At 46.6% G+C, this 27,391-nt stretch overlaps 1 protein-coding gene across 1 annotated transcript in view; it reads left to right on the forward strand.

Annotated features, from left to right (window-relative positions):
- The window catches only part of PRDM6 (PR/SET domain 6), a 63,685-nt gene that overhangs the window by 34,780 nt on the left and 1,514 nt on the right, over positions 1-27,391 (forward strand). Inside the window, exons 4-7 of the mRNA XM_078600336.1 lie at positions 15,521-15,648; positions 19,883-20,007; positions 21,075-21,528; positions 25,533-25,709. Of these exons, the coding sequence (XP_078456462.1) occupies positions 15,521-15,648; positions 19,883-20,007; positions 21,075-21,528; positions 25,533-25,709 (884 nt within the window). The remainder of the gene's footprint in view (positions 1-15,520; positions 15,649-19,882; positions 20,008-21,074; positions 21,529-25,532; positions 25,710-27,391) is intronic.

Below are 27,391 nucleotides of genomic sequence, written 5' to 3' on the forward strand. Positions count from 1 at the left end.
TAAATAGAGTATTGTACGCACGGGCAGAACATGTTTACTTCTTGGACTTTTAATTGAAAACTAAAATACACCAACTTACTGGCAAATCACTGTGAGGGAGACCTTGACTTAATGAAACTGTAGTTTTTACTGGATGGTAATTTGTTTAATTATTAATTGAAGGGAACACAATTTTTTTTAAAAACCTTAGCTTTTATATATATTGGAAAAAAAAGAAACTTTGACATTTACAAAATAGTTCCCCACACAGCTTCGTCTGCAGTAACGCACCGGTGTACATTACAACCTTACAGGGCTAATAACCATTTCTTTGACTCACGCCAACAATTGTATCCTGTGTTGAGTGCCTCCAACACTGCGCCCGGGACTGAGTCAGAATGCGCTCGCGCCGTTGGGGGCAATTAATCCGTTAATTCATTAGGTGGAACAAAAATTAGCCACGTGGAAGTGGCGTGAGTTAGCGCAGACCGACTGCAGGGTTCCCCCGTCGGGCGGGCGGTCCTGCGCCTCGCGTTCACCCGCATTGAGGAGGGCGTCAAGCGATTGGTCAGTCAGACAGACGGTCGGTCGGTCGGTGCGTTCGTTGGTTTGTTAATTTGTTCGTCCGTCGGATAGTTGGTCGGTTAATTGGTCGGTCGATCGGGTCGGTTGGTTGATCAGTCAGCCAGTGGGTCGGGCCGAGTGGTCAGTCAGACGGTCAGTCAGTCGATCGTTTAAACAGTCAGTTGGTTCATCATCTTGGTTCTTTCGGTAAAGTCACGTAGAAGGGAAATAATAAAATAATGACTTTACCGAAAGAACCAAGATGATGAATCCCTGCAGTCACGAAAGCTTTAAATCGAAATTTAGTCAGTTGGTTGGTAAATTGGTCGATCGGTCAGTCACTTAATTGGACAGTTGGTCAGTCACTTAATTGGTTTCTTGCTCGGTCAGTTATTTCGTTAATCGGCCAGTCGTATGGTTCGTTGCTGAATTAGTCGACCAGTGAGTCAGTTCATTGCTCGGTCGGCCGGCCGTGAGCGACGTGCGGCTGTCACGGACAAATCCGTCAGCTGAGCCTCTGCAGGCCACACTTAATTTGCCTTCCCTCGCTGCTGCAGGAAGCAAGCGGGGCCCGCGCGAGTTCCCCACACAGCGTTGGGACTGCGCGTGCAATGGAGCAAATTGCTTCGCCTTTTGCTAAACCACCATTCTAATCTGTTTTCCCCTGTGGTGGCATTTCATAGAGGTGTTCTCGCAGTGGACCGATTTCTGAGAAGCCTGTGCAAATACGGTAGTGAGCTGCCCGTGCCACTGTCAACCACTGACGTGGCGGTATTGGACAGCCGTTTCCACAGGACTCTTGCAAGGTACTTTAGACGTATGGAGTCATTTTGTGTGTGTGTGTGCTCCGTACCTACTTTTATCGTTTAGATTGAATGAACATATCTCACTTGAAAATATCATTTTAAGAATTGTAAAAAAAACTGATGTACTCTTAATTGCAAAAAAACCCTTACTTTAATGGGAGAATAAACAACCCCAGGAAACTTACGTGAGCAACAAAAATAAAGCAACTGCTGTTATGGACCACAACAATTCCTAACTGAGTTATACCATTTCTTGGGCAATAAACTATTCGCCGAGTGGTACAATTGCATGGTCTGTTATACTCGGCTGGATACGAGGCAATGCAATTAATACACCAGACACCCTGCAGTGACACACACAAAAAAAAAGTTATGAAGAAAAGGCACTCATTTTACCCAGCTGTGCATTATATCTTAGACATGTTTTCTTAAGCCTCGCCGTTTTTTTTTTTTGCTCGGTTGTAGTTGGTCTCAAGTTAATGCTTTTAATAAAACATCAGGGAAGCAGTTTCCTGAATGGTAACTTGTGGCGTCCACTCTCGCAGCCCCACGTGAGCCCTCGTGCAGCTAAAAGTGAAGGCTAAACATTGGGCAGGCCCAATGTAAACACCGAGTGACTGATAATCACTGCTCGGGTTCCTTTAAGAAAGAAAAATTATTACCCCTATTATTATTTCTGGGATGCTGATTGCGCTGTGCATCTGTTTATATGCACCACGTTGGGCGAATTTCGGTGCAAGTCACGAGAAAATGTATCGTCGATTTAAAACAACACGCAATTTATTGAGCTCAACGTGTTAAATGAGTGGTGCCAGTTTAAGAAAAAAAAGTCCATCAATTTATTTATACGTTCCCAAAAACAGAGTTTTTCTCACTCTCTCTCTCTCTCGACTTTAAAAGTGGTGGTGATTTTTTTTCTCGCGTGTGCCAAAAGCCTCATTTGTATTTTGCCACGTTTGGTCAAATGGGCTTTTCACCACAAGTTTGAAAGTCAATTGAGTGGAAAATTGGATTTTGCTACACTTCTGAATGCAGAGTCAATGCCTCTAGAGTGCTCGCATATCCAATGGTCTTGGGAATACTAATGTTTGTAAATAACGTCTTAAAAGAGCTATTTGTGGTGCACCTATGTGCTGCTTTGTATGGATTCAAGGGAGATGAATTTTGTTTACTTTTAACTAATATGAGCCAGTCGCATTTTAATCAAACCAGAGTTTAATGCGAAATGTAAAATGTTGGATATTCTAGCGATGTGTCATTTGAGAGGAAAAAATCTGGACTGTTTTAAGGAGGCGATAATTTTGTGGTAACAAATTAAGTGTGGAGCTCACTTAAATAATTATTTCGCAAAGCCACTTCATCGCTTATCACGTTCACTTAAGTTCACAGCTGCGTAATTTTAAATAAACCCACTTACAAGTTAAGTATCCGAATATTGTTAGCTTTTTGAATGACCATTCCATTAATCCGTTTTTAAAAGAGGTATAATCATTTGTCAATCCGCTGATGGATGAAGGCCTTCCCTCACGCCGTGTTGGTCATGGGGGTTGTGTGACCATACTTCACCACCCTGGTCAATGTCTTTTGGTTAAAGTGGAGGGACCAGTATCAGTTCAGATGCCACTCGCCACTAAATTAGTTCATTATTTAAGCGAGTGCATTTTTTTTATACAAAAACGTGGACTTGATGATGACTGGGAAGTTGTTGTTTTGAACAGCAGATATCATAACATGTTTCGAGGCAACTACAACTCTTATTGCTGACTCCACATCAGGTGTGTCCGTGGCTGGGAATGATATTTAAGCTGGAGATCCGAGTGGCCAGAGGGCCCACATCAAGTCAAAGTGATTTCCTGCTCAAATGAGCCAGTGGTGAAAATTCAACATTCCATTCACATAAGCAGGTCCAGCCATAGGGCAACCATTGTTGACTTCCCCACAAAGTTGTACTAACATCGAAAAAAGTAGACTATTTTTTTTGTTACCAAGTAAAGCTCACTGTGCTATATAGCTCTTTTTCAGAAGCGACCTGGCCTCAAATGATAGCTAAACAAAGTGGCTTATCACTTGGACATTTATATCAGGCAAATATTCTAAACGCATGTTGATTCTAAATGCGGAGGGAAAAACTGGACGATCCGGAAAAAATCTACACGACTGTAAGGAAAATATACAAACTCTACGTATACAGGCGTCAGGGTCGGGATTTAACCCACGTCCTCCTGTATATCAGGCGAGGTAGTCAACATCTAGCCACCCCCTATTTTATCGACCCGGCAGGGATCATGGGCTGAGTCCAGGTTTTGAACTCGCAAGCTTCCGATTGCGAGCCGCCCTCTCATCTCCTGAGCCATCTGACAAGCGTGCAATGATTCACCGCCCGCAGGGATTCAATTGATCGTCACGATACGGGGCTCACGATTTGTTTGTATTGTTTCTCATGTTCGTCCTGTTGTTTGTACTACTCAGCTGTAGGTCACTGCACCAGACGAAATGGATCACTTAGATATTTAGCTTATAATTTGAGTAAACTGTAAAGTGTAGTTGATTGTGATTTCTAAGAATACATTTTAATCATTAAAAATAATTGTATCTGTACATGACCATATCCCATTAAAAGGTGCACGTAAAACTATGGGCATATAGCTTGCCTGACCTGTCCAGAAGGGGGGTAGTTACCTTTCAAACACCCACCCACCCACCCCACCTGCCATGTTCCAAAACTCCCAAGTGTTCAGTGGAGGAGTCCCTTAAACACTCGTCGACTTGTGTACATCGATAGCTGCGAATGCAGAGCAGCTGCGCACCTACCCGGTGCCACGTTGAACTGAATTGACTCCACTAAGCCCCACCTCGTTATTGAAACAACAACAAAAGAACGTAACCATACGCACGCATCACACATTGAACACAGTGCCGGATTAAGCTCGTGTAGCATATTAATTCTAGATTTGAAGCTTTCGTGACTGCAAACATTCATACTCTTCTTCTTGGTTCTTTCGGTAAAGTCACGTAGAAGGGAAGTAATAAAATAATAAAAATAAAACATAATAAAACAATTCTCACGACGTTTCGGCCACAACGCAAGCAGCCATCCTCAGGCGAAGAATGAAACACCCCAAGCTTGGAGCGTATATTTAAGCTGGGTTAGAGGGGGGGGAGGTGGGAAGAAGAGCGCCTAAACAAAATAATTTGCATATCAAGAGGAATTCAGCATATGGAAAATGCGTAGGAGGTGGGCGGGGGGGGTTCCAAATCAATACTATGCCCGTGCATTATGCAGGATTAGCAGCATCAAAGGGGGGGGGGGAAGGGGGGGAGCATTAACAAAGGAAAGGAATGTTAATAGTATGTAGCTGTAGTTACTAAACAACCACGTAAAAAACTACAGTATAAACTGCATGACAAACTAAAGTATAAACTACATAGCATCATCAGTAAACTTACTATACTCTACAATAAGCTGAGTTACTAACAGTAAGTAATACATGAAAAATTCTACGTTGTAAAAAATTATATAATATGCTTCCATCTAAACTTTATTCTCTTACATCACACGCGTCTATACCGTACTATATACTTCCATAGGCAAAACCAACATTAAATTACATACTGTATTGCTATAAACCACCCTATACCTTATACATTTTTAATATAACACTATGTATTATTCTACCCACCCTAATGTGTATCAAAATGGTTTATTACGTCCTTCCAGTGATTGCTAAGCCAGAATCCATCTTCTCGGTTAAGGCTAATGGTTACTCCGACTACACAATCCGCAAAGCCATCACTCCAACCACCAAGAAGGATCCTGTTGAGGAGCCTTTCAAGACCATCACCTTACCCTACATTGCTGGGGTCACAAAAAAGATCTCCAAAATCCTGATTAAACACAAGATCCAGGTCCGATTCAACACAGTACATAAAATCCGTGATCTGGTACCGTCTGTAAAAGATGTGGTTCCAGACATACAGTACCCTGGTGTCTACAAACTAAGTTGCCTCTGTGGTAGCAGTTACATTGGGGAAACCAAACGACATGTCTCGGACCGCATCCGTGAACATAAAGCTGACCTGAAACACTGTAGGACAAACACCTCAGCCGTGGCAGATCACTGTTACAACTCGGTGGGCTCACATGACATTGACTTCTCCAAGACAGAGGTTCTCTGCAAGCCATCTGGCTATCATGAGAGATTCGTACATGAGGCGATCCACATTTACAAACACAGAGACAATTTTAACCGAGAAGATGGATTCTGGCTTAGCAATCACTGGAAGGACGTAATAAACCATTTTGATACACATTAGGGTGGGTAGAATAATACATAGTGTTATATTAAAAATGTATAAGGTATAGGGTGGTTTATAGCAATACAGTATGTAATTTAATGTTGGTTTTGCCTATGGAAGTATATAGTACGGTATAGACGCGTGTGATGTAAGAGAATAAAGTTTAGATGGAAGCATATTATATAATTTTTTACAACGTAGAATTTTTCATGTATTACTTACTGTTAGTAACTCAGCTTATTGTAGAGTATAGTAAGTTTACTGATGATGCTATGTAGTTTATACTTTAGTTTGTCATGCAGTTTATACTGTAGTTTTTTACGTGGTTGTTTAGTAACTACAGCTACATACTATTAACATTCCTTTCCTTTGTTAATGCTCCCCCCCCTTCCCCCCCCCCCTTTGATGCTGCTAATCCTGCATAATGCACGGGCATAGTATTGATTTGGAACCCCCCCCGCCCACCTCCTACGCATTTTCCATATGCTGAATTCCTCTTGATATGCAAATTATTTTGTTTAGGCGCTCTTCTTCCCACCTCCCCCCCCTCTAACCCAGCTTAAATATACGCTCCAAGCTTGGGGTGTTTCATTCTTCGCCTGAGGATGGCTGCTTGCGTTGTGGCCGAAACGTCGTGAGAATTGTTTTATTATGTTTTATTTTTATTATTTTATTACTTCCCTTCTACGTGACTTTACCGAAAGAACCAAGAAGATGAATCCCTGCAGTCACGAAAGCTTTAAATCGAAATTTAACCGCCTCTACGGGGAGGGTTTCCACATAACTTTGAGATCCTTCAACAAGCTCCGGGACAAGAAGGCTCAGCTAATCGAGTCTCTCACCTTTCTGAAGAGATGCCGCGACTCTAAGGTAATACCGAACGCATTTACACTAACATCTGCTGCTGTAACTTCTTCTAATGCGAAACGAATTCTGTCTAGAACTAGCTTAGCTCTTATCTCAGAGAAAATCAGACTTACGCGCACCGAACTAGATCAGTTAGACAAGACACTCTACAAATCACACTTATCCTTGAGTGCAACAATGTCCACATCGGATTGGGAACATGTGGAAAAAATGACTGCCTCTTCAGCTGCCGCTATGTCGACTAAATGTAAGGACAACTTGATTTCCAAATTCAACCGCCTCTCAAACAAGAAACCGGACCCACACATTGAAAAGCTAGATGTTAACAAAGTCGTAATTAATCGCAGTAACAGTCCTATTTCTGAAGGTTTGAAATCCGTTTTAGCTAAAGGACTAAACTTTGCAGTCACACCTAGACACATACCAGTTAATGATATAATTGCTCGAGTAGATGTAGCTCTCAAGGGCTTGAGTCACATCGCTGCAGACGTAGCAAGATCGGAAATCTCTGTAACCCTCAAAAACGCTAAGATGCCAGCTAGCAACATCAGCAAAGATGAGCGTTTTGAATTAGCTCAATTAAAAAAGAGGGATGACATTGTCATCCTCTCAGCCGACAAAGGCAATGCCACTGTCATCATGGACAAAATAGAATACAACAACAAAATTCAAGAACTACTCACCGATGGCAGCTATACAAAAATAAAAAGAGACCCCACCAACAGCCTCGTCTCCAAAACCAACAACATCATTTCTGCTTCAACCGCATTAATTGATCAGACCAAACAGTTCTCGTTGAAACCTTCTGCAGCCAGGCCACCAAGATTGTACGGCTTGCCAAAGATACATAAAGAAGATACACCTCTTCGTCCCATTGTCTCTACTATCAACTCCCCGACTTACAAACTGGCTCGTTTTTTGTCCGAAATCCTACGGCCTTTCACTGGAAAAACCACCTCTGCAGTACTAAACTCTACTGACCTGGTATCAACAATCAAGGGGATTGCCCTGTCCCCAGACGACCTGCTTGTCAGTTTTGATGTGGTTTCCTTGTTCACCAAGGTGCCTGTGCCTGACACCATCGCAATCATTGAAGACTTGGTTCATCAAGGACTGAATGCTGGGGTACCCCCCCTGGTGAGACACTGCTTAACCAATACATACTTCACCTGGAATGGAACCTTCTACAAGCAAATTGAGGGCACCCCAATGGGCTCCCCCTTATCTCCGGTTGTAGCCAACATCTTCATGGAGAAATTTGAGACGGACGCCATCCAGACTGCCACTCTACGCCCGACCTTATGGAAGAGGTACGTAGACGACACTTTTGTCATCTGGCCACATGGCCGGCCTGCTCTAGACCAATTTCTCGACCATATCAATTCCATACACCCAGCCATCAGATTCACCATGGAAGTCGAAAATGATGGCAAGCTACCCTTTTTGGATGTCCTAATCAAAAGGAGACCTGATGGTTCAATGAGCCACTCTGTCTACAGGAAAGCCACCCACACGGATGCTTATCTAAAACCGGATTCCCACCACCATCCATCCCAGAAGAATTCCCTCATCAAGACTCTATATCATAGAGCCCAATGCATCTCCGACCATGAACACATTTCCAGTGAACTCAAACACGTACGCCAAGCTCTTAAGGCTAATGGTTACTCCGACTACACAATCCGCAAAGCCATCACTCCAACCACCAAGAAGGATCCTGTTGAGGAGCCTTTCAAGACCATCACCTTACCCTACATTGCTGGGGTCACAAAAAAGATCTCCAAAATCCTGATTAAACACAAGATCCAGGTCCGATTCAACACAGTACATAAAATCCGTGATCTGGTACCGTCTGTAAAAGATGTGGTTCCAGACATACAGTACCCTGGTGTCTACAAACTAAGTTGCCTCTGTGGTAGCAGTTACATTGGGGAAACCAAACGACATGTCTCGGACCGCATCCGTGAACATAAAGCTGACCTGAAACACTGTAGGACAAACACCTCAGCCGTGGCAGATCACTGTTACAACTCGGTGGGCTCACATGACATTGACTTCTCCAAGACAGAGGTTCTCTGCAAGCCATCTGGCTATCATGAGAGATTCGTACATGAGGCGATCCACATTTACAAACACAGAGACAATTTTAACCGAGAAGATGGATTCTGGCTTAGCAATCACTGGAAGGACGTAATAAACCATTTTGATACACATTAGGGTGGGTAGAATAATACATAGTGTTATATTAAAAATGTATAAGGTATAGGGTGGTTTATAGCAATACAGTATGTAATTTAATGTTGGTTTTGCCTATGGAAGTATATAGTACGGTATAGACGCGTGTGATGTAAGAGAATAAAGTTTAGATGGAAGCATATTATATAATTTTTTACAACGTAGAATTTTTCATGTATTACTTACTGTTAGTAACTCAGCTTATTGTAGAGTATAGTAAGTTTACTGATGATGCTATGTAGTTTATACTTTAGTTTGTCATGCAGTTTATAATGTAGTTTTTTACGTGGTTGTTTAGTAACTACAGCTACATACTATTAACATTCCTTTCCTTTGTTAATGCTCCCCCCCTTCCCCCCCCCCCCTTTGATGCTGCTAATCCTGCATAATGCACGGGCATAGTATTGATTTGGAACCCCCCCCGCCCACCTCCTACGCATTTTCCATATGCTGAATTCCTCTTGATATGCAAATTATTTTGTTTAGGCGCTCTTCTTCCCACCTCCCCCCCCCTCTAACCCAGCTTAAATATACGCTCCAAGCTTGGGGTGTTTCATTCTTCGCCTGAGGATGGCTGCTTGCGTTGTGGCCGAAACGTCGTGAGAATTGTTTTATTATGTTTTATTTTTATTATTTTATTACTTCCCTTCTACGTGACTTTACCGAAAGAACCAAGAAGATGAATCCCTGCAGTCACGAAAGCTTTAAATCGAAATTCATACTCTTATGTGTTTTCGGTAAAGTCACGTAGGTAAAAAATAAAAGTAATTAAAGTAAAATAAAAAATCACGACGTTTCGGAGGCAACACGAGCTTCCGTCTTCAGGTGGAACCGTCACAGCACGATTGCTGTATCAAGTTCATATGTTATGAAGGGGCCCTAAATAATAATAAAACAACACACGTAAATATTAAAACACAAACGTTTTACTTGCATAGTAAAGTAGTTGTATTTTTTCATTTGCTATAAAGCCAGATAATGCGACAAATCGCTAACCTTAAACACCCAGTCGTTCATAAAAGTTGAAGGCGGTATAGTAAATCTTGACTTAAAGCTTTCATGACTGCAGGAATTCATATTCTTTGGGTCTTTCGGTAAAGTGATGTAGATAGGTTCAAAATAATAATAATAAAATAATAATGCAACTACGACGTTTCGATCGCAACACAAGCGTTTGTCATCAGGCGGTCGCCTTTAATTTCAACCTATCTACGTGACTTTACCTAAAGACCCAAATAATATGGCAGTATAGTACTATAGTAATAGAGCAAGTGCAGAATCACTGAACCGGAATTGATAGCTTAAAAGCTTTTAGCGCGGGGCCCTTGAACGTGCGGGGCCCGTAGCTACTACACATGCAGTAGCTACTACATATGTAGCTACTACATATGTAGTACACATTTAGCTACTTTTGCTACTGGGCTAATTCGACACTGGTTGAACGCTGCGCACCCTTTACTACATATGTAGTAGCTACTACATATGTAGTACATATGTAGTAGCTACTACACATGTAGTAGCTACTACACATTTAGCTACTTTTGCTACTGGGATAATTCGACACTGGTTGAACGCTGCGCACCTTTACTACATATGTAGTAGCTACTACATATGTAGTACATATGTAGTAGCTACTACACATTTAGCTACTTTTGCTACTGGGCTAATTCGACACTGGTTGAACGCTGCGCACCTTTACTACATATGTAGCTACTACATATGTAGTACATATGTAGTAGCTAGTACACATGTAGTAGCTACTACACATGTAGCTACTTTTGCTACTGGGCTAATCCCGCACTGGTTGAACGCTGCGCACCTTTGTCGAACCCCCCCCCCCCCCCAAACAAAAAACCCGCCCCAGCGTGTCGACTTTCCCCAACGTTTCACGACACGGCCGAGTCGTGGAGAGTGCCACGCGGCGGGGACTGCCACGCACGCGCGCGGCTTCTCGCCACCCACTCCAATGTCGTGGGCCCCTCTTCAGGGCCGAGACTGAAATAGTTCTTGGGGCATGGCACGAGAGCCCCCCCCCCCTTGCCCCCCCACCCCGCGCCACCCCCCCCCCACCCCCGCGCATGATGGATGGTGGCCACGGGGCACAGATATGAAGTGTTTGTGAGCGCTGTCAACCATTATTACCCCTCTATCGCTTAATTAGCGTTACCTTTTTGGAGGAGGCAATGCCCTGCACTGTGTTCAGATCCAGGTCCGGGCGAGGCAATAAATCAAACCCCCCCGTGACCTGGTGCGTTGTGTGCACGTGCGAGAGAGGGGGGGGGTGAGGGGGGTGTGCTCGCTCTCTCGCTCGCTCTCTTGGACCTTCATCCTCCAGCAGGGATGAGCGTCAGGCGGATGCGTGCCTCTGCTTCTGCTCGTGGCTCTGTCGCTTGAATTACTTTATTCCAGGAGAACTCCCTCTTATCTGCCGTAATGAGCAGGGAGACCAAAGAATCACGGATAATTCGCCAATAATTGCAATAGTGGAGCCGCGGATAAAAGGAGTTTTATCGAATGCACTGGCCCCCCATAGATCATAATAGGGTAATGTTAACGGGTAATGAGTGTTGTGTATAGCAGCTGTATCATGCAACGTGTGTTAAATCACGTGCACTGGGCTGCTAAACGCAGCTCGGGTCACGTGTGCTGTATTTGATCAGCCTATTTCAGTTTTCAGTTTCACTTTCATTTATTTGGTATAGCCATGTGAGCCGTTCGGCTCTTGAATCGGGTGCAGCCGCAACAAACAAAAACATAAACACGAACAAGAAAACATCTTCGAGTGACTGCAGGGATTCATCTTATTGGTTCTTTCGGTAAAGTCACGTAGAAGGGAAATAATAAAAAACATAATAAAATACAATTCTCACGACGTTTCGGCCACAACGCAAGCAGCCGTCCTCAGGTGAAGAACAGGTCTGTCGGAAAGACAGCGTCTGAATGACCTGTTCTTCACCTGAGGACGGCTGCTTGCGTTGTGGCCGAAACGTCGTGAGAATTGTATTTTATTAAGTTTTATTTTTATTTCGATTTAAAGCTTTCGTGACTGCAGGGATTCATCTTCTTGGTTCTTTCGGTAAAGTCACGTAGAATGGAAAAAATAAAATAATAAAAATAAAACATAATAAAATAATTCTCACGACGTTTCGGCCACAACGCAAGCAGCCGTCCTCAGGTGAAGAACAGGCCTGTCAGAACCTGAGGACGGCTGCTTGCGTTGTGGCCGAAACGTCGTGAGAATAATTTTATTATGTTTTATTTGTATTATTTTATTATTTCCATTCTACGTGACTTTACCGAAAGAACCAAGAAGGTTTATTTGTATTATTTTATTATTTCCCTTCTACGTGACTTTACCGAAAGAACCAAGAAGAAAAGTCAAATCAAATAGAGCCTCATCGTCATCGCCGACGCTCGCGCACGTGGCTGGCGCGTTCAATGAGCCGTCGCGATGATCGCGGCGGCAGTGGGCGCGCGATGTCCCAGACACCCCCACTGCTCGACCCGCTTTGCACCTCTGTCCCACGTCATCACGAGGCCGTGAGCCCAAGGCTATTTTGGTGAAGTTGGCCCCTCGCTCGCAAAGTGAGGTGACGTCAGCCACTCGATTAACAAAGTGGGGAAGTGTGCTCAAGAGTGAGCCAATCAAGGGCCCGGGGAGAGTGGCCCACGTCAGATAGAGCCCGAGGCAACGTGGATATAGAGGTGGTGTTGATGTCATCAGAACTCGAGTGCTTCAGCGCGTGTGGCACGCTGGACCGTGCAGCGTTGCCTCTCAGCCCGTGACCTCCTCCGTGGGAAAACGCCACCGCTCGAGGTGTGAGATAGATAAACCCGCACTGGTGGCTGACTCTGCCAGCTGCGGAGGAGAAGTCGCTCCGGCTTGAGTGGCACGAGTCTCAGATACGACGCCGAGTTGGCGAGTTTTGACGGGCGCAAAATATAGCCGAGGAGGGGGGGGGGGTGCCATCACTGCAGAAAAAACTGCGCGGACTTGAGGCCACGTCGCTTTCAATGACGCAAACCCTTTCAGCGAATGTGCGAGGAGCCTGGGGATAAGAGCGGTTTTTTTCCGCGTCTGAGCGCAGAGATACAGGGCAGCTGTGCAAGTTTCTTGCCCGGCATGGCTCTGGTGTGTTTGTATGGCGGGTTTGTTTTTGTTTATATCTGTTTCTGTTCTTTGGGTCTTTCGGTAAAGCCACGTAGATAGAAACAAATAACAAGATAATAACAATATCACGACGTTTCGATCGCAACACAAGCAATCGTCTTCGTGTATATTTCTGCTTATTTTTGATAACGTATGATGATGTCGTTCTCTGAAGCGTCTGCCTCTTTAGGCATTATGCCCCTACCCTGTACATGCAATTGTGTGTTATTGTGTAAGTGGACGTGTGTTTGTGTGTTGTCATCTAACACACGTGTAATATTGTGGGGGAGTGGAAGCGTTGTAGTTAGTGCCCTGGACTCCGAACTCGGCGAACCGCGTTCGCTTCACGGCAAACACCAGTCGCCAAGATCTGAACCCGTTCTCAGTCACCTATAGTTCAACTCAGCTCGAAATTAGAACTTGAAATGGTGTTTCGGCCTTCACATCTTCTCGCTCAGAGCACTTTCCCCAGCAGCCTGTGTCGGGTTATACGGTGTGGGGCGGGCGGGCGGACAGGGGGGGGGGGGGAAGGTTATCTTTGTCTTCCGTCTCTGTTATGTAACGCATGCATTTTCCGCAATGAGGGTCCGCGCGGTGATGATGGGTGCTGACTCGGGGATTATGCGGCTGTGACCGCCGCTTCACCGTGCTGTCTGTGGCATTAACCCGCGCGTGCCGGGAGTTGCCCCGCCCCAGTCAGGCGCACTGGCCCTGATTAAGGCGAGCCAACTACCACCACCACCACCCCCACCACCCCCCACCACCCCCCAAACAAAAAGGTGATGGATGAGGTGCCTGCAGTTTTCCAGCCCTAATCAGGTCCCGCGTTGCCCCCCGTTCGCAATGGGACCTTGGCCCGGGCGGAGGAGGGGAGAGCGTCCCGTTACTTAGCAGACCTCGACCCTCGCGACCTTTGTCCCCCTTCTCCCCCTGTCCTGCCCTCCCGGCCCCATCTGCCCCGCTCTGCAAATTAGTGCGCACCGACGCGCGCGCGGTGGCCACCGACGCGCGCGCGGTGGCCACCGACGCGCGCGCGGTGGCCACCGACGCGCGCGCGGTGGCCGCCCCGCTGCCGACGTCCTGCAGCGCAAGCGAAACGCGGTGACCCGGCCACGGGATTGGGTTTTTTTTCTTCCTCTTCTTCTTCTTCTTCCTCCTCGATTCTACGCAGCCTCGCGATGTGGACACCGTGCTTGAATCGGTCGATCGCGTAGAATAAGTGCGTTTATGCGAGGAGGTATCATGTTAGATTACAAACCAAGTTTAGCTGGCTGGCTGGCTGGCTGGCCGGCTGGCTGGCCGGCTGGCTGGCCATGAGCCACACGGCGCGGGCTCTGATCGGCTAGAGGTCAACACGCCGAGGGCAGGTGGTGCATGGTGGGGGGGGCACGGTGGGGGGGGGGGGGGCACGCCGAGGGATAGCGCGGGTGGGGGGTGCGTTGGGGGGCCGTGGTGGGTGGGTGGGGGGGCACGTGTGGAAAGGGGTACATGAGGAGGAGGGTGCAGGTTGCGGTGCGGGTTGGATGAGGCGGGGGGGGGGGCCTGGATGGGGAGGTGCGGTGTTGGGGGTGGGGGAGGACCCTCGTTCAGCGACGAGCACCCTCGCTATTCTGTAAAAAAAAGTTTTGCTGGCTGACCGCAGAGACGAACGGACGCCCACGTCCAAAGGATGTACCGGCTGCTAGTTTTATTTAAAACAAGTGAATGATTGTGGGTCTATTTATACTTTTGACGTCACGTTCACAAACTTGCCTGATGCGTGCATACGGCACTTACCATCAGTGTGCGACAGTTGACCTCCGCAATGAATTGCCATGATTGAGAGTTGTGATTCGATTAGCGAATCACTCGATGTGTGTCTCGTTTTCATCAGTCGCGCTTTCATTGTTCCACGCTCTTTCTGCCTCTCGCTTTTGTCGAGTTGTGTCCAGTCGTCTTTCCCGAGTCATATGCACAATGTCATCTCCTTGACTCCCTCCATCCTTGACTCCCTCCATCCTTGACTTCCTCCATCCTGTCCGATCTTGAGCCCTCTTCTTTATTTCACTGTAGCCCCCCGCCCCCCCTCCCCCCACTTCCTTGTTTCAAGCCATGAAGCAGCATCTTTCTCTTCCTGGCTCTTGGCCTCTGTTCCAACATCCCTCACCCGTATGGATTCTGCTTTCATCGAGCTCTCGCAATCTTTGTGTTGCCTCTTTTGGATCATTTCGATCAGCATTCTCTCTTCCCGAATCTGCCCTCGAACTTTCTCAATCCTCTTTCTAGCCATCCAAACAGTGTTTGTTGTTCACTTCATTAGGACTGGAATGTGCATACCCTTATTTAAATCGTGCGCTTAAAGTTTTAACACGAGTCATACTTTGTTAAAAAAAAATGTACGCGTGCAATTCGACGCGTGTGTCATGCGTGCGGGATTGCACTTTGCTGAATCAGCGTGTCGTCACACGACCGACACACACAGTGCCTGCTTGCGGCTTCACGAGCGATCTGAGCCGCGAGCACAGCGTGCGCGTGCATGCGACGTCCCGCTCCCGACATGCGGAATAGATCGTCGGATATCGGGGTGGTGTGGGGGCGATGAGCGATCCGTTTGACTGGAAATTCTGGCGTGCGACGCGTGCAGGTGTACGACAGCGACGGGTGCCTGCTGCACTTCCTGGATGGCAGCGAGCCCGGACGAAGCAGCTGGATGCGCTACATCCGCTGTGCCCGCCACCGTGCCGAGCAGAACCTCTCCGTCCTGCAGCACAAGTACGCAGCCTCGACCGCCGCTGTTGCGTCGCTGCCCGCAGGGTCCACGTTTACCTTCCCTTAGTCCTCTGCCAAACGACAGGGGGCCTGGGCTCGAGTTTTCTTGAGCCCAGGTTTAGCGCGGAGGCGTTCGTTTTTGGCACGTTTTGCTCGCCTGACGGCTTTAATTGTTCGGCCGCTGTGTCGGGTGGAGGAGGGTGCACGACACACACACACGCGTCGGTCTGACGCAAAAATGAACAATGAATCCCTCCGTCCTGTCTGATCGTGAGTTTTCTTCTAGTTTGTTTCGCCGTATTTGCTCCCCTCCTTTGTTCAAGCCATCAAGCAGCAGCCTTCTGCATCTTGGCTTCTTTCTCAATGTCTTGTAAATAGTCGTTTTAAAAGCATCCCTTAAAGCCACAGTACCTTCTCATCGCGCATTCCCAACATTTTTCTTGCAAATCTTCCTTCCGTTACCAGACTGAATTGTTGCTGCTATGCTTCTCTCCTCCTCAACTTGATCTCGAACTTCCTCGTTGCTCTTTTCCTACGCTTACAACCCGGGGATTAATTTCAGCCAGGTCTGTCCAGATTTGTGACCCGTAAAATATGTCGGCACATCAGCTGCAGCACGCCTATCCACCAGCATGTCATCGTAAAAACACAGGACATATCACGAGAAGCAGAATATCTCACAATACTGGAAGAGGGGGAGAAGTTCATGTAAAAGCATTGCCTTGAGTGATTCGTTATTATTCCACAACTTTTAAAGTCCTGGTAAGACTCACAGCTTTCCCAGATATCAGCTGCCTCAACAAAAGGGCAATGCTGAGAAAACTAACCCAGTTGTCGTTATGGCTATGCCTAATAGTCACGTGTGACCTACTTCAGCTTCGCAGCAACCGGGAAAACATTTGATGAGGAATGGAGCCCTGATAAAAAAAAAATACCGAAGAAGCGTCGGCATCCGTGTGTGAAAATCTCAAATTGACATTGAGAAGTACTCATATCATGTCGCAGATGTGAGCTGGTGGTAGAAATTACACATTCCCATGGCAAGGGACCAGTGTCCACAGGACCACCAATGTTGCTTTTACCATTAACTGGTGGCCCCTTCACTAATCATTGCTGGTTTTACTGATCCTGGTGCGGTGATGATAATGAGCTGAATTGACCATGGCCAGTTAATTCTAGATTTGAAGTTTTCGTGACTGCAAGGATCCATGCTCTTTGGTTCTTTCGGTAAAGTCACGTAGGTGAAGATAAAATAAATAAATAATGAGATAAAAATGCAAATAACATTTTATCACGACGTTTCGGAAGCAACATAAGTCTCCGTCATCAGATAGGACAGCCACAGCAAGAAATAATTTGCTGGAGTGGACACTCGTCATTTAATTTAGTTATTTTCATTTTTATTTTATTTTTATTATTTTTATTATTATTTTTATTTTCACCTACGGGACTTTACCGAAAGAACCAAAGAGTATGGACCATGGCCAGCTTTTGGATTCATGATCTCACAATCAGGAGCCTTGCCGAGCTGCAATCCAAGCTTCATTATGCTGGCCATTTCTGATTTCAATTATGTAATACTCTCATTAGACATCTTGGCACAGGAGAGACATACTTGTTCTTCTAGACTGCCCTTTACCTTCTTGTTAATTAATCGCCATTCAATTTGCAATTGCATTTAACGAATCCTCCAGATCATAAGACGCACCTCCCCCCCCCCCTGTATTATAATGCATCATTTGGGGTGTGTCATGTAATCGGGTAAAGTGTACGTGTTCGTTTGTCAAAAGATTTGTAGAACTTTTTGGACGCTGGGCACAAGTTCGGGGTGCGTATTACTCTCCGCATCATCTTGTAATCTGGAGAACACAACATCGCCCTTGTTTTAAATACAGACCATTCAATGCCCCCCCCCCCCCATGCATTCTGAAATAAGGTTCGACTTTTAACTATTTTCTACGCTATTCTAGTTTGGTCAGAAGAAACAAACAAACAAACAAAGTGCACAATCGGAGCGGTCAGTTACAAGTGTCAATGCCAACATTCTAATTTGACATTGAATACCATGAAGATGTTAATTAACAAACCAAAAAAACACGCGCATTTTTTTTCTTCCAGGAATCGTTTGTGATGCATCGTCATCAATTTCTGTAATGGTCAAAGCCGCGTTGTTAAATTCTATTAGTGCTACCGATGATTTATGGAGGCCACGCCAACGAGGTCACGCTGACCACATTTGCAAGATTAGCGTATTGTGGGTTACAGCAGCAGAGATGCCTCACTTAAGAAAATACTTGGCCTGGCATATAGAGGAATACATTTTAATTATTATTATAATGTATAGCGCTTTGTGAATTCACTACTGGAAGGAAGGGCTTCTCATGTCTTTTAATTGTCAGGTGTTGTTTGATCGTATGCTGCCCACGCTGGCCTCTCTGGGTTGGTGAAAGGGGAGGCCCAGGACCGGTTCAGATATATCGTTCACCACAGACGTTAGCTCGTGGTCGGAAATCAAACTCAGCTCGTCGGGTTCATAACTCGCTTCGATAACCGCTGACATCTCCTGTTTACTTGTGGCAGACATTATGAAAGAATCATTCACGGGAATGGCACGTGCCCCTCGTGGTTCAGATACCACTCGCCGCTGGCGTTAGCTGTGGCTGAGTTTAAAACTCAGACGGCCGGGTTCAGATGTGTGTGTGTGATCAGTGCCGGATTATTCTAGTAGCACAAGTAGCTGCACATGCTACGGGTCCCGCACTTTCGAGGGCCCCGCGCTAAATGCTTTCAAGCTATCAATTCCGGTGCAGCGATTCTGCACTTGCTTTATTACTATAGTACTATACTGCCTTCAACTTTAATGAACGACTGGGTGTTTAAGGTTAGCGATTTGTCGTATTATCTGGCTGTACAGAAAATGATAACAATACAATTGCTTTACTATGCAAGTAAAAATGTTTTTTTTGTATATATATTTAGGACCCCTTTATAACTTATGCTACAGGCCCCACACTAGCTGAATCCAGCACTGGGTGTGATACAAAAGAGACTGCTAGAGCGCCACGTACAACTGAAACAGCCAAACATTTCACTCTGAACTGAACGTTCTCACATGTAACGTGGCATGTGGTAATTTATCAACGTGCAAAGCATTGGAGTGTTTATTGTACTTACACCTCGCCGTATGTTAACAATGGGTGCATTTAAAAATATATTATTTTATACAGACAAGTATGTGCGTCCAATGTAAACTATTTGCACTCACATTATGTGCGTATAATTGTATGTTTATGTATGTCTGGTTTGGGAGATGCGTATAAAAATGACCATCTGGATAATTCATGACGTTCTATAAATCATCACGTGCGATAACGGCTCTCCTCCGATCTGTCGCATTTACGCGAGAGAACACAGTGTGTCGCAGGACTGCGTGGGGTGACGTCCTCGCATAATTCTCTTGAAGTCATTTCCTTCTTTTAGAAAAACTGGCCATGACTTGCGCATCTCCCGTGACCTACAGCTTCACGAGCTTGTTTTTTGCCGATCATAATTTCCCTAACGGCGCAACAAGAGAATCTCACAGGCACGGCGATCGAGAGCCGCACGGCGATCGATATCTCGCTAATGCGCGTGCCATTCCCCCGCAGTTTCTATCTCCTCGGCGTTTATCCGTTTTCACTTAGAGCGTAATGCATTATCAATGAATTCTCCCGGTAACGCTGGCTCACACTTGCTGCAAAAAATGTATCACGTTTGCGAGTTTCGTAAAAAATAAAAAAAACACTGAAAAAAACTCTAAACAGAAATTCAACCGACTCGAAATTAATCAGCCGAACGAGCTTAGCAGTGGCGGGGGAGGGCGTTTGTCCGTGGGGGGGGGGGGACAAACCACGACGGGAGCGATATTCCTGCTCAAAGTTTCCTGCCACCGATGCCACGAAGTTAAAGGTCACCTTCAAGGAGGTGGTTAATTGTGTGCGCGCGTGGGCGCGAGAAGATGCGGCCGGCGTTTGACGAAGGCAGGTTCAGCCGAGCCGGGAGGAAGGCAGCCCCCCCCCCCCCCCACTTGCCCCTACCGATCCCGTTGTGGCGAACTACGCGTTGCTTTCTCTCTCGCTCGCTCGCGAACACAAAACAAACTGCAGGGGCCGCTTCGCGACGGGCTCGTTCATCATGCCCTGAGCCTCAAGCGCTTCACCCCCCCCCCCCACCATTCTTCCCCCACGACCCTGTGCAGGTCGTGCATATTTTACCGAGCATGCGCCGACATCCCTCGGGGCTCGGAGCTGCTGGTGTGGTACGACGAGTCGTACGCCTCTTTCCTGGGGATCCCTCTGCAGCACGTCGCGCAGGACGACACCGGTACGGGGCCCTCGCCCCCCCCCCCCACCACCAGCGGCCGTGGATACCCCGGCGCTCGCCGGGAAAATCCGTGGCGACACGCGACGCGGATTAAGGGATCTCTCATTGGTTATTGCGAGTTCTCTTGCGTGCGTGTGTATGTATGTTGAACTTCTTTCGCACACGTACGTAGCCAACCGCACGAATCGGGAGATGCGGCGGAACGATGACAAACTTAGATGGCAACGGTGATGAGATCCTGGGTTCAAATCTGGCCAGCCAGCCACGATTTAAACTGGCTTCTCGATGCTCGTAACGTGGCATTTCACAACTGCAGAATCACCATGCCATTCCTAATTTACCTTTCATGAAATAGAGTCTTACATTTCAAAACGTAAGCAAAAGTTTCAAGAGGCTCCTGTATTGGGATGTTTGGCCAATAATGAGTGTGTGGCTTGTGGGAGAAAACCAGAGGCAGTAACACGCAGAGCGCCACACAGATGTCTACATTTACAGGTGCGCTGCCATTACCTGGCCACTCTGTAGCCCACGCCCTCCACGCCTGTGGTGTATTCCACTGGCAGTCTCCCATCTAAGTGCTCACCACGCTGAACCCCGCTTAACATCCGACATCTGCCGCAAGCTTTGGCGCATCATTCGGTGCGATTTGACTGGAGCGGAAAGAGTCATCTCACCTTCTCTTACGTAACACACTTTAAACTTGCTGACCCGCCCCTACATCTCGCTGGCGTGGCGAGATGTTAGCTACCTCGCCTGGAGGTCGTGGGTTCCATCCCGATCCTGACGCCTGCTGCATATTTGGAGTTTACATGTTCTCCCCATGGTCGCGTGGAGTTTTCTCCGTATCCTCCGGCTGCTATAAATTTCCATGTGATAAGCCACTTCGTTGAGCTATCATTTGTGGCCAGGTCGCTTCTGAAAAAGAGGGATGCAGCTCAGTGGGCCTTACCTATTAAAATAAAAAATAGTTTAGTTTGCTGGACATCTGTGAAAAAGAGCTTCACAGCTCATCAGATTCCTCCGGGATAAATAAGATATTCTGATTGTGATCGAATCTTCTCTTGCAGCAAACGTGCCCCTGTCTGCCGCGGAAGCCATGTCGCGGCACGAGGCCCTGTCGCCCTTCGGCAAGGTGGGAAAGCTTCCGCCCCCCGCCGTGCACTGGCCGAGCCAGGCCCTGCCGGCCGCCGGGAGGTCGTACCCGCAGGGCGACAGGCCCGGGGCGGCCTACAGCTACGGCTGCAACGGCAGCGCCAGCGTGGGCGGCAGTCCCGGCTCTGGCATGGGCTTGGGTGGGATCGGCGGTGGCGCAGGGGGCGGTGGGGTCGGCGGTCACAAGGTGCTGGCGAGTCCCACGTCCACCAGCCAGCTGGGTGGGGAGTTCAGTGATTGGCACCTGTGGAAGTGTGGCCAATGCTTCAAGACCTTCACGCAGCGAATCCTGCTGCAGATGCACGTGTGTTCGCAGAACCCGGACAGGTGCGTTAGTGCCAGGATGGCTGATGGCACTCCTAAGAGCAGGTGACAATGCCCAAATCAGACTGTTCCACTGAACAGTGTGAGCGCGCACCAGCACGAACACACACGCGCATTTACACATTAACACGCACACGCACTTGCCCTTTACTTTTGCTGCATGTGTATGTGACAACGTGTGTTGACATTTTGGTGTGGGGAGCGGTAGTGAGTGGTTCGCACGCTGTGCTACGAAACCAGCGACCCGATTTCGATTCCCTGCCATGGGTGATATCAGTGGAGAATAACTGAACTGTTTTCTAGGCCGACTCAGCCTTAAATGAGCACCTGATTTGCTGTATGAACATTAGCACTGGGGAGACAAAGGTGGCTGGGCACGATGCGAGCCACACCACCGTTTTGTGCTAACACCGCTTGCCGTAACAGCCTGTTAAAGGTTATATGGGGGATCTTGGTATTTGACGCTTTATAATGCGAGCATGTGCCATCAGTTATAAAGCACAGTGGATACAAGGCGCTACTTAAATTTCGATTTAAAGCTTTCGTGACTGCAGGGATTCATCTTCTTGGTTCTTTCGGTAAAGTCACGTAGAAGGGAAGTAATAAAATAATAAAAATAAAACATAATAGAATAATATAATAATAAAATAAAATAATATAATAATATAATAATAATTATTTTATTTTATTATTTTATTATGTTTTATTTTTATTATTTTATTACTTCCCTTCTACGTGACTTTACCGAAAGAACCAAGAAGAAGGCGCTACTTTCTAGTCTGCTTTGGCGCATTGTTTCAAGCTGTCGTTATCACACCTTGATTCCTGCAGCGCGTTTATTGTTACAATGGATCGCAGAAATCGATGGTGTAATTCTGGCAGGTCCGAAAAAAAGCCTAACCTACAAATGGTCACATGAAAGACAAAAAAAATCCATTTGGGTGTTTGGCCCGTGTCACCGCCCTGAGTCAATTGCATTGACAAAGAGTCAGGGGGACGGACGGTGGTGGTGGTGGTGGAGCTGGCGAGGCCTTCCCGTTATCGCCAGACCAAGAGATGAAAACAGAGAATGGGGCTCTCGCATCAGCGCGCTCGCATCAGAGCTCTCGCATCAGGCCATATGGCGTCAAGCACACGACTCCCAGGGCGGTAGCTGACAGCTCGGAGTTTTGTGCACTGGATTTTTTTTTTTAACAAACTGATAACACGGCCACCCACACAACAGGTTTCTGCGTAATCTCAGCGCGCTTTGAACACACGCAAAAAAAAACCTTTGCGTGGGTTTCGATTTAAAGCTTTCGTGACTGCAGGGATTCATCTTCTTGGTTCTTTCGGTAAAGTCACCTAGAAGGAAATAAAAAAATAATAATAATAAAATAAAACATAATAAAATACAATTCTCACCCTGAGGACGGCTGCTTGCTTTGTGGTCGAAACGTCGTGATAATTGTATTTTATTATGTTTTATTTTTTTATTTTATTTTTTATTTCCCTCCTACGTGACTTTACCGAAAGAACCAAGAAGATTTGCGTGGGGTTTCACATCCTAAAAGAGCGTTAAGGAAAATACGTGTTCATACTGGACACAACATCGGGACGGTGCAATTTCTACTTTGTAAGTTTGCCACGTGATTACTTTCATGAACGTAACAACAACATTTATACACGTTGTACAACAATCGCAGGTCTCTCATGCTACGTAGGCATACATTTAATAGTAATAATAATGATTAATAATTGACAGTCCTTTGCCAATCCACCGCTGGATGAAGGATGCCCCATGCCGTGTTGGTTATTGGAGTTTGTTTCACCATAATTTTACACATTGGTCAGTGCGGATTGGTGATGTGAGGGGAGGCGCAGGATCAGTTCAGACATCACTCGCCACTGATGTGGGCCATGGTCGGGAATAGAACTCAGATCGCCGGGTACAGCACACAGTGCACTCCACGTTTTTTTATACTTGCTGATACGCGGCAAAAATTACATTCGATCATCCCATTGCACGTACAAAATGCATTTCTTATACTGAATAAATGTAACAAGCTTGACAATGTACGTGATGAAACCCTCACTGTGATGTAGATTGGAAGTAGAGTTAAGCTGTGCCCATTGCTAAGGAAAGTTATTCGTTTGTATCTGTTGCATTAACGTCATCAGCCATGACCAGTCCACTGCCGGATGAAGGCCTCTCCAAACCGTGCCGCATCCATCGCGGTCCTGCGGTGTAATAATCCACCAAGCACATGCTGCACGCAAACTGATTTCATTGCTCCGTCTCCACAGTGTACATCCTCTTGGACGTGTTACGTTCCATCCTTGACCGCCACTCCATCGTCATTCTTGCGACGCGTCCTGCCCACTGCCACTTTTCTTCTTAACAGTTTGAACTTCGTCTCAAACTCTTGTGCGTTCTCTAATCCACGAGTTCTTATTTCTGTCGCTGAATGTTTGTCTCCCTTACACTTGACCACAGAGGTCATTTTAGAAACACGTAGTATTTTACCTGCACCACTCTAAATATTGTAATGCACTGTTTAGATCGGCTTAATTTTGTTACGTGAAATTAATATTTTAATTTTAAGACGGGTTATTTGCACGTTTATAATGCAATATATGTGTAGATGTCCACACATACATCTATGTGAATCTAGTCAGTTACACTAAACATAGCCTCGTTGCAGTGGTAAACGTTTGCGTATTGTGTACGTGTGTGTGTAAGGTGTTGCATTTAAATCCAAGCTCATGTATTACCGTACCGTATTAAAATAAACTTTGTATTCATAACATTTTTATTTTTAGCAAATCCTTTTCATGTCACAACCTTTAACAAGTTGTCTGCTTTGTCTAATGGCCTACCAACACTTTCATATTTTTTCGGAAACTGCTGGTTATTATTAAACATCTGAAACGTTGGATTTAGTAAACGTTCACATAATTACGCCTTTCGGTAGTCAACTGACATATGCCGTGTGGCATTTTTAAAATAAAATGTCGATGAAAAATTTCCGTAAATTCGAATGGTGTTCAGCAAGGACTAGAAAACTTCAGTTTGGCACGAATGTATTCTTACAAACAGAATCATCTCAAAACTAAAATTTTCATACTTAGGCCCTGCAAAAATGAGGGCCCTGAGGATGGTTTGTTTTGCTGATTCGGCAGGGTCTGCCTAAAGTCCTCAACTGCTTCAAGTCTTGTGCCAAACTCTTAAAAACATTCAATCCCCATAATCTGTTTACAACGTAATTTTCCCCTGCCATTGAATGTGACACTAAAGCTGTCAGAAAAAAACGTGACAAAAACTGCACCAGTTAGGAGTGTATAAACGTACAATTGCAGCACTTCAAAGTAAAGTTATTGGGCATGGGCAGGACACGTTTCTTGAAGGGAGTATCGCCTGGGTTAAGTCTCATGGCAGATAGGCAGTCAAAGGAGGAAACATGCCTGAGAAGACATCCATCGCAGAGATGGACCAATGAAATCAGCTTGCGTGCAGGATGCTATGTGGATGGTGACATCGTTGAAACTATGAGAGATAGCTACGGCTTGGAGAGGTCTTCATCCAGAATTGGACAGATACTGGTGAATGATTATGGACTATTTCACGTCATGAATGTATGTATGGGGAATTTGAAGAGTGTTTAATCCATTGACTTGAACTTATCAAGTACAACAAGTGAGTGTATTGGGGTGAGTGTATTGGGGTGAGTCTGTATTGGGGTGAGTGTGTTTGGGTGAGTGTGTTGGGATACGGTTGTGTATTGGAGTGAGTCTGTGTTGAGGTGAGTGTTTTATTATGAGTGTGTATTGTGAGACTGTGCTGTTCTGAGTCTGTTGGGATGAGTCTGTATTCTTGTGAGTCTGGTGTCGGTGTGCCTGTGTGTCTGTGTGAGTCTGTGTCGTTGTGAATGTCGGTGTGAGTGTGTATCGGTGTGAGTCTGTATAATGATGAGTCTTTGTGTGAGTCTGTGCAAGTCTATGCGAGTGTGTGTCGGTGTGAGTCTGTGTGGCGGTGAGTCTCTGAACCTCTGCCGCCCCTCTCCCCGCAGGCCCTACCAGTGTGGCCACTGCGCACAGTCCTTCTCCCAGCCCTCGGAGCTGCGGAATCACGTGGTCACCCACTCGAGTGACCGTCCGTTCAAATGCGGCTACTGCGGGCGCGCCTTCGCCGGAGCCACCACACTCAACAACCACATCCGCACGCACACGGGCGAGAAGCCCTTCAAGTGAGTTGCACGTGCGCTCGCTCGCTCGCTCACGGTGAACGACGCGGGTGGAACGAGAAGGATGAGGAATTCATTGCATTCAAAGGGTGCTCGCTTGAATACCTCCGCAACTCAGAGCGCCTTACGTTGTCACATCTCAACCGTCCCCATGCCCTGCTGCAGTCTAATCAAGGGGACCCCCCCCCCCCCCGCCGCTCCCTCCCAGTAGTAGCTAACCCTGTGTGGTGGCACAAAAGTTTACGCAGCACCCACCGCCCGGCGAATTGCCATTGAAATGGTGCATCGTTGTTGAATATATCCCGGCTACTTGATGTTTTAGTGTTTGCGGTCACTCTTCTATAGCTACTGCTATGGTTACAGTTCCCATGAACGTCACTCGTTGGTTCGTCCACCCATGCTGAGAGCTCGGTGTTGCCAGACTGACTGTTTCACCTTCAACCACCACGCCGGAGGCCACGACTGCGTCTTTCCTCGCACTGTTCCACTTCCCAATTGTCTCTATTCCCAGTCTCTTGTAATAACCTAGCTCAAGTCAATACATGTGTATAACTCTTTATCTTTGATACCTATTGTACCTTCAATAGCGCTGTTTGTTGCTTGGCGTTTCCTGTGCCTTTTCGGCCTGTGTTCAGCAATAATCGTGATGAGAGACAAAAACGTACACCACTCACGCGCGTTGGATTTTCAATGGATTTTGACCAACGGCTCTCTACCCCCCGAGTGCATGAACGTGCATTCGAATAAAATTCACGACGCACACGCGCGCCCGGGCAGGTCGCGAACCATCAAAGGCCGCGCGTCGCCCTCATGACGCTGACGACTGATGTGAAAGCCGTGAGAGAAGATCCGTGCGAGCGAGCGGGCGGGCGGGGGGGGTGCCCTCACGGTTTGATCTTGGAGAGATGATTTTGATGCGGCTCCCAGACACTAATCGCAACCCACCCCCCCGCAGGTCACGCGTCCCGTGAGAAATCGTGCCTCGGCCAAAGAGGCTTTGATGGACCCGTGAGTGATCTGACAGTGACCCTAACCCAGGGTGGCACGGCACTAATAGGAATTGATAAAGGAAATAAAATAAATTCCAGGCGTCCTCTGTTCATTACCCCCCCCGCTCCCCACCCCCCGCGCAGTGAAACTCGCGGGGCGCTTTGACCATACTTCACCACGCTGATCAGTGCGGCTTGATGAATGGGAGGGCGGAGGCTGTGACCGGGTTCTAATATCCCTCGCCCACTAATTTGGGCCGTTTGCCGGGAGTCGAATTTCGGTGGCCAGGTTCAAAACGTAGCACGCTAACCACGATGCCACCGCGCGTGCCTCCACTAGGAACCGTACATTTGGAGTTTGCATGTTCTCTCTCTCTCCCCGTGGTCGCGTGGATTTTTCCCTTGGTCCTCCGGTTTTTCCCCGCACATTTAGAAACGTGTGTTTGGAGTATTTGGCTGATATAAATGTCCACGTGATAAGCCACTTCGTTGAGCTATCATTTGTGGCCAGGTCGCTTCTGATAAAAGAGATGTATAGCTCTGTGGACCTTACCTGGTGAAATACAACAGTTGAGTTTTTGTTGTTTTTAGAAACCTATAAAGCAAATAATGTAGCAAAATAATTTATTTTACACACCGCTGCATATGACAATGTGGCTTTTACATTCATATTGCCACACCCCCCACACCCCCTTC

Source organism: Lampetra planeri, chromosome 13 (genome assembly GCF_965212315.1).
Source record: "Lampetra planeri chromosome 13, kcLamPlan1.2.h2, whole genome shotgun sequence".
Classification (NCBI taxonomy): domain Eukaryota; kingdom Metazoa; phylum Chordata; class Hyperoartia; order Petromyzontiformes; family Petromyzontidae; genus Lampetra; species Lampetra planeri.